Source organism: Phacochoerus africanus, chromosome 1 (genome assembly GCF_016906955.1).
Source record: "Phacochoerus africanus isolate WHEZ1 chromosome 1, ROS_Pafr_v1, whole genome shotgun sequence".
In the NCBI taxonomy this organism is placed as follows: Eukaryota; Metazoa; Chordata; class Mammalia; order Artiodactyla; family Suidae; genus Phacochoerus; species Phacochoerus africanus.
This window is the reverse complement of record NC_062544.1, coordinates 44,028,310-44,036,403: the sequence shown is the minus strand read 5'-3', so window position 1 is coordinate 44,036,403 and position 8,094 is coordinate 44,028,310. Positions and strand designations below refer to the sequence as shown.

General features: G+C 38.2%; 1 protein-coding gene across 1 annotated transcript; it reads left to right on the top strand.

The window, feature by feature from the left end:
• The first annotated feature begins 616 nt into the window (after positions 1-616).
• SETD9 (SET domain containing 9) lies at positions 617-7,536 on the top strand. Its single transcript, XM_047757703.1, has 6 exons — positions 617-792; positions 2,161-2,528; positions 3,918-4,041; positions 4,269-4,384; positions 5,100-5,205; positions 7,128-7,536. Exons 1-6 carry the CDS (start codon positions 695-697, stop codon positions 7,213-7,215), a joined length of 900 nt encoding a protein of 299 aa, XP_047613659.1. The 5' UTR covers positions 617-694; the 3' UTR covers positions 7,216-7,536.
• The last annotated feature ends 558 nt before the right edge of the window (positions 7,537-8,094 follow it).

Genomic DNA, 8,094 nt, shown 5'->3' with positions numbered 1-8,094 from the left:
ATTCGTTACACACCCAGGAGGTGAATTGCTCCCATTTACCAAATCAGGTAAATCTGGAGGATGCCAATCTAGCAAACACGGCACCTGACTGCAGAGCCTCTAGAGTTTGCAAACTTGCCTCTACCTAGAGTGAAACTCGGAGATATATTTTCTCTTTTTATTACTTTTTGAAATAGATTAGTCCTAAGGCTACTTGAACTTGCCTAAATAGTCACTAAATCTGACTTGTTCAATTTAGACTTTAGGCTAGGATCTACGCTCACTCTTAAAAAACAGGAAAGCAGATTTCCAGCCTGAGGAAAACGCATCAACACATTTATGTCCCAATAAACACCTGCTGATGTGAAGATGGTTGAGTTATTCTGGCAGTTTATCTCCACTGAAAATAAGCGTTGTCTAAACTTCTAAAAGTGCGCGTGATTGTAAATACACACGAACGAATGGAGAAATTAAAAGGGAACAAGGGGCTCTCCCACGGCTCTACGCACCTGTTTCAGCAAGCTGGGTCAGTAACGCGGAGGCACCGAGACACAGGCGACAGGAGCCAGAGGTACCCGGGCCACCGAGCCTGGGACTGAGGGCGGAGACCGGGAAGGGGCGGGACGGGGCGGCCTCCGCTCCTCCTCGGAGCGGGGAGGGCCCGAGACCGCGACTCACTCCCCTGCAGTCCCCATCACGCCGCCACGGGACAGCCATGCCGGGCCGCCTGTTGCGGGACCTCCAGCAGCGATGGCGCCGTTATAAGTATCGATTCGTACCCTGGATTGCGCTGAACTTAAGCCACAACCCGAGGTGAGAAGGCTGGGCGGCCGGACCAGAAGCCTTTTTCTTCTGCCCAGGGACGCCATTGTGGCCGCTGAAACTTAAAACAGAGGGCCCGAGATGGGCGGAGCCTCAAGCAGGCGGAGCCTAAGACGGTCCAGAGGCCCTGAGGCGGGAGGGACCTGAGTGGGCGGGGTCCGAGGAAGGCGGGGCCAGAGGTGGATGAGGCAGAGGGGCCTGGGGTCCTGAAAAGGGCTTGGGGCTTTGGGTGGGCGGGGCCTGAGGGCTATTTCCCGTCGTCCTCTGCGCTGCGCTGTCAGCTAGGTCTTGTCCGCGGGTGGTGGCTTTTTTCCGCTGTCCTCAAGGGCTGGGGTACCAGTGTTTGGGCAAAAAATAGAAACTTTTGAAAAAGAAAAGTTGTAGGGCGTGAGGGTGTGTGGCCTTTTCTCTGCCAAGGTATAGTTGGGAGCTTGAAATTCCTTAGAAAAGGCAAACTGTAATTTTATTTTCACAACTCCGTAGTTTATATGGTGAAAGTAGCCCAGCTGTGTGAGCTAAAAGAATCGCTAAAAGCACGCCGTAGTTTTGGGTTTAGAATACGGATTCAGCGCCTGAAGAAGAGGATCTAGCTGAGTGGGTGGCCGTAGGATCACTATTATTGCCAGCTTTAGCAAGTTGCCTGCTAGTGATCTGAAGAAGTCGACAATGCTCACTAAACTCGCTCTGTTGAAGGCAAATTAATAACCAGAGAGCTTTCCCAATGTTTCATACTATGGAAACGTAAATTCAAATGAATCATTACTATCAAACTGTGAAGCTGAAATTGGTTCCTTTTTGTTCAGAACTAGAATACTTGAAAATTATTTACGGAAATAAAAAGTGATGTCGTCATTGAAGAAGTAATTACTCCAGGGACTAATGTGACAAAGTATATGTTAAATTTGTCTTTGAAACTACACGCCTGTAAAAAAAGAGTTATTTGCAATACGAGGAGTCTTGTTATGGAATAGCATTCACATAAGGCTGAGGGTGTTGTGAGGAACTAGCCCTCTTTCTGTTTCTAGTTCTCCCACTTAGCAGTTTTAGTTAGGACTTTGGGCAGGTTCTCTAGTATCTCTAAGCTTCAGTTTTCTTGTCTGCAAAAATGAGATAATGAATGTAAGTACCCAAGAGAATTTGGCATGGAATAATCCTTTCATATATATTGGCTGTTATTGTCTTGTGTAGCTATTGTTGGGAGTCAGGTAACTAGAACTATACCCAAACAACCCTTCAGAACTTCTTAGTTTTATGCCCTTCATACACATGGGAATAATCTTCATAAAGGTCAGTAACACGGAAGACAGCGTGGCTTTTATCAACGGAAGGGTAGTGAATAGAAACTTTTCCCATTTTCAGGACCCTCCGATATGTTCCAGATGAATCCAGAGACAAAATTATCTCAGATGAAGATGTCCTGGGAATGTTACTGAAAGTTTTCCAGGCACTCTTTATAAATGATCTCGATAAACAATCAGATATCTTGACTGTGCTTCCAGAACCTGTCAAATCAAAATATCAAGAGCTACTGTCAGTTCAGCATCTAAGGGTGAAACACCTTGAATACAGACATCAACAGCGAACTACCCTTAAACCAGAAGAAATTCTTTATAAGACATTGGGTTTCAGTGTTGCCCGAGCACCTAGCTCATTAATTTCTGCTGGAAAAGGTGTATTCGTTACAAAAGGATTGGTACCAAAAGATGCGGTTGTATCTATGTATCCTGGTAATGACACAATTAGTACTTTGCTAAGGGTTTCTTATATACAGATAAATAAAAGTTCAACAAAATACCTAGCACTGTGATCCTTAGAGTAAGAGGTTGAATTGGAAACTCTCATTTCCATAGATTTTAAAATCCTGATTTGGAAATTAACTGTTTGTAAATTATCTTAATGTGTTAGAAAGTATACTGTAGTATTTGTTGGGATGAATGCATTTTTAAGGAAATTTTTCTAATTAATGTTTAAATTTAGGAGATTATAGTATGGCCTACCTTGATAAGATTGATTACTTAGAAAGCACTGGAGAATAAGTCAATTTGGCTTAGGTAGTAAATAATTAAAGCTAAAATATGATATGAATTAAAGCCTGAAAGATAAAATTTAAACATATAAATCACTGAATAAATACCTTCCTGTCATTTCTAAACTTGAAAAGTAAAGCCACTTCTTTGCAAAAGATCATTGGCTAGAATGCCCAGTGGACTATGTTATTTGCTAAACATATTATTTGGTATAGTGGAAGGGAGGTGTGAATGTTTGAGTCAGATAAACCTATGTTTTTAAAAAGTCATTCTACTATTTTCTCATCTTATGTCCCTAAGAGGGTCTCAGTTTCCTCCCAACTCTGTAAAGACTAAATAGGACAAGCCAGCAAAAATACTAAAATTAATAAATAGATTCACATTCCTGGAACATAGGAAGCACTCTGTAAGTATTTATTCTTTTTCTCCATTGCTAATGAAAAGAAAAACAACCTGAATGTTAGACTCATCTATTCCCATATATTCGATTCTTAATAAAATACATTTCTTAAAAGCCAAATCACACTCTACTTTAAAAAATAAAAACAAAAACACGACTTTGTAAAACTGAGCCTAGGAAGTTCCTATTGTGGCTCAGTGGTAATGAGCCCAACCAGTATCCAAGAGGATGCAGGTTGCATCCCTGGCCTTGCTCAGTGGGTTGAGGTGAGCTGTGGTGTAGGTCACAGACGCGGCTCGGATCCCAAATTGCTGTGGCTGTGGCGTAAGCCGGCACTACAGCTCTAGTTCGACCCCTAGCCAGGGAACTTCCACATGCTGTAGGTGTGGGCCTAAAAAACAAACAAACAAAAACTGAGCCTAAAATGTGATATTCACATTTTTGTTAACCAAAATAGTCATATTTTATTTGCCTGTGTGGACAAGTTGTTTCTATGCTCCATCTGCTATTGGGCACTCATTAATGAAAGAAAGTAGCCAAAGAGAATGTGATGGTCTAGAAGTGAAATATTAGAAAAAGGTAGATAAATGAAAGAAAATTCTTCCATGTTATGTTTATGTCCCAGAAAAAGGTCCTTATCATGATGTTTATGATTTTTATATGTTGCTATGCCTTATCTTATATGCTAGGTACAGTATATCAGAAATATGAGCCAGTCTTTTTCCAGTCCATTGGAAATCCATTTATTTTTAGATGCCTGGATGGGGTACTCATTGATGGAAATGACAAAGGAATATCAAAAGTTGTGTATAGGTAAGTTAGTGCCATGTTCAAATTTAGTTATAGGAAACAGAATCACCCTACAGTGTCTATGACCACTAGTATTTGTTCTTTTTAAATAAAAATCTATTTAGGCAGCTGCCTTAGTGATTAAACAAAAGTTCTTTCAGAAAAATTGCACTGTTTAATGCTAGAGTTAACTTTCTATTTTAAGATAACAGAGGGAACGATCTTTCAGCCAAAGCTTTTACCTGTTTCAGATCTTGCAATGGGAGGGATCGACTTGGCCCTTTAAAAATGAGTGATAGTACATGGCTAACATCAGAAATTCATAATCCACTGGCTGTAGGACAGTATGTCAACAATTGTTCAAATGGTAAGTTGGCACCTTGGGGCTGTGAGATATAAATACATCAGTGGTAATGCTTCTCCTTTGCCGTATGACTGAGTGCCAGAGGCAGTTAAGCTTAACATCTCAGTTATTCCAAGCCCTTGAGTAAACTCCTAACTTTTTAAGGGTAGATATCAAAGAGAAAACTTGGGGAGCTAATAATATACTTTAATTGGAATTATTTAATTTACTTTTTAATTCTGATTTTGCAGTAAATGTAGGCAATTGATAATTTCCCTTTTGATGATTATTTTAATATTTTTAATAGTTAATTTAGAGAGTATTTTGTTAGCGCCTTAACATAACCTTATGGATTAATCACTAGACTGCTATCCCCTTTCTGTTGCTAAGTTTGTGAATCACCTCCCTCTCTTGGGCTTATCCTTCCTATAAGTTTGATCCTCTGGCTACATTTAACATAGACTGTGGTGTTAGGGAGACATGAACATGAAGCCTGACTCTTCTACTTCACTTTTACCCTTTCTGAGCCTCTGTTTCCTGCTCTTCAAAAAGTAAATAATAAAACATACAAACGTGTGTATATATATACTCTAGCAGTACCTGGAACATAATAATGATTATTAATTTGAGCATTTTCTGATAATTTAGAAAACCATACATCAGGTGCCATAATTCAGGACTGTTTTCCTTGACTTTGTAAAATGGCTCTATTTCTAAAAATTTTGTGCTTTTTTTCTAGACAAGGCAGCTAATGTCTGTTATCAGGAATTTGATGTGCCTGCAGTTTTCCCTATAGAACTGAAGCAGTATCTTCCAAATATTGCCTACAGCTATGACAAACAAAGGTTAGTCTTCTAGAAGAGCTTTTCCTATCTTCTACCTTATGCTGTACCTAACAAAATACATTTTCTAGGAAAAAAGCACAAAAGTATGTTGTTTGGGGTAAGTTTTTTTTTTAGTGAAAAATCTAACATTTTTCTGTTCATCACACCTTAATGTAGGCTTAAAATTTTAAATTTTCCATTAACTTAGCTCATTCTGCCTATTATTACCCACTTTTATTCTATGTAGTTCTTTATAAATATCAATCTTAAAGTTTATTTCAGGTGATTCTGTGGTTTTTCCTACTTACGCAATCTTCAAATGAATTTTTACTTTAATCATTTTAAGGCTCCCATTCTCCACCTTACATGAGAGTACTGGGTTGAAAGGGGCCAAATTATTTCTTTTGCCTATCTCGCTATTAGCTTCAGAAATTTAACAATGAAAAAAATGAAATATTCAGAAGTTATATATTTTGTTTTTACCATAATTTTTTAAAATTTTAATATAATTTTTAAAAGTTGCTTTCCATTTACCATTACTTCAAAATATTGGCTCTATTCCCTGTGTGTACAGTTCATCCTTGAGCCCATCTTGCATGCAGTAGTTTATACCTCCTGCTCACCCACCCCATATTGCCCCTTCCTCCCCGCCTCCCCCCGCCCCCACCTGCGGTAACTACTAGTTTGTTCTCTATATCTGTGAGTCTGCTTCTTTTTTGTTATATTCACTAGTTTGTTGTATTTTTCAGATTCCACATAAAAGAAAATACCTATTTTTAACATAACATTTATTATCTGATGATTAAATGGAAAGCCCACTGAGAATACAAGAAACAATGTTTAAATATTCTGTATTTTTAAAATAATTAAATTAATGTTAATTAAATATTAATTATTCATATTAATGGCACATATTATTACATTGCATAAATTAATATTAAATTAAAATTTTAATAATTAAAGAATTTTTAAATAATTCTGTAGAGCTAAGCATTCTTTACTAACAATACTTTAGAAAGGTATTATCTATATCATTTCATTGAGCTGCCAGTTGCTAGCAGACTTTATTTTGTATGGGTCCTATTGTCCTTTGAAGATGAATGATATTTAAAACTATTTCCTGTCATTAAAACTTTATAACTTTTTTGTCTCACTAATGTGTTTGTGCATTTAACAATGAGGATTTGGGGGCACAATATTATCACTATTCAACAAGTTCATGAAAAGTTGAATGGGTAGGAACAGTGAATGTTTGGATATGTCTTCTTGTGTCCATAAAAAGTATTTTTTAAAATTCCAGGGAGTTCCCTTTGTGGCTCAGAGTGGGTTAAGAACCCAACTAGTATCCATGAGGACATGGGTTCAATCCCCGGCCCCGCTCAATGGGTTAAGGATCCAGTGTTGTCATGAGCAGCGTTGCAAGTCGCAGACACGGCTCAGGTCTAGCATGGCTGTGGTTGTGGATAGGCTGACAGCTGCAACTTTGATTCATCCCCTGGCCTGGGAACTTACATATGCCGCAGGTGCAGCCCTAAAAAGACAAAATAATAATAATAAAAAAAATCCCAATACATTATAAGTGTTTCCAGCTTTGCAGAATAAAAAATACAAAATAATTTCTTAAAAGTGTTAAACCATAATGAATGTCATTTTAAAATGCTTTTTGTGATACCAGTTTTGAGAGCCTGGACATAGAAACATTTTCTGAAGAAGCAGTCATTTGTATAAACTTATTGATCTGTGGTCTTTTTGAATGATGTAAACATACTGTGCTCAAAAATACCTCCATCAGGCATAAGAACTGTTTCGTCTTGGAAATCAAATACATAAACTAAGATGATAGTAAGGAAACTGAATAAAATTATAAAATCCATATTGGTTATATTAAAAATATGTATCTGGTAATACTCCTAACTTTTGTCCATGTTTCTTTTTGTTTTCAGTCCACTCCGATGTGTTGTTCTTGTTGCACTCAGGGACATCAAACAAGGAGAAGAGCTTTTTTCAAATTATTATACAATTGTCAGCTGACTCTATAAACTAGAAATTAGGTTTTCTACTAAGCTAGTTAATTCCAAATATTTTTTGTTGTTTCTCTGAGTTCTACCAGATAGTTATGTCTCAATTCTATCTATAAAAGCTGTTTTCTTCATTACAATTTCACGTTTGTAATACAATTCTAGTGTTAGTTTTCACCTAAGTACACAGGAGCTTACTAAATTAAAACCCACTGTCTGAATTTATAATTTAAATTTTTCTTTTGTTTATTTTATCTCTGTGGTGGCTTACCATATTTTAGTCATCAGCAAATCTTGTACTGCTGATGTGTATAAACTTCAATAAAAACTTTATTTTTACAAAATAAAGCCAGAAGCATTTGTTGTGTTGTCATGAGCTTATTGAGGTATATGTATGTGATCTGAAGTTTTAGCTGGGTAAGGGGAAATGAGTAGTCATTATCCTATTTCCTCTGTTTGAACGTTTACATACACACACTACGTTTAAGAGAGTGTGAGAGAGATTGTTTCAATGTGGAAATATAGTTAAAACATAGTGGTAGGAGGAACAGCTATTTCCCATTTCCAGTGTTTGGAAGGCTTCCATTAGTAATGCCTCTGCCTCTGCCTCTGCCTCTCTCTCTCCCTCCCTCCCTCCCTCCCTCCCTCTCTCTCTCTCTCTCTCTCTCTCTCTCTCTCTCTCTCTCTCTCCACCCACTGGAAGAATGGTTTTCTGAGATTATCTTTGGAGAAGAACTAGGCACCCACGAACCAAACCCGTCTACCTCGTTCTCTGTGGACTCTCCCAACAGTGTGTTCTGGGCTGCTTTCAGCCCTGTGCAGGGAATAGCTGATAGCCCAGCCAGTGAAGGAGTGAGTCTAGTTCAGAGGTGGTGGTCTAGTTCGTGGCCTC

Excerpts from the sequence above, each read along its gene's own strand:
- SETD9 (XM_047757703.1), top strand. The coding sequence starts at position 695 with ATGCCGGGCCGCCTGTTGCGGGACCTCCAGCAGCGATGGCGCCGTTAT. Across the intron at positions 793-2,160 it reads AACTTAAGCCACAACCCGAG|GACCCTCCGATATGTTCCAG; the intron begins GTGAGAAGGCTG and ends TCCCATTTTCAG. Across the intron at positions 2,529-3,917 it reads GGTTGTATCTATGTATCCTG|GTACAGTATATCAGAAATAT; the intron begins GTAATGACACAA and ends CTTATATGCTAG.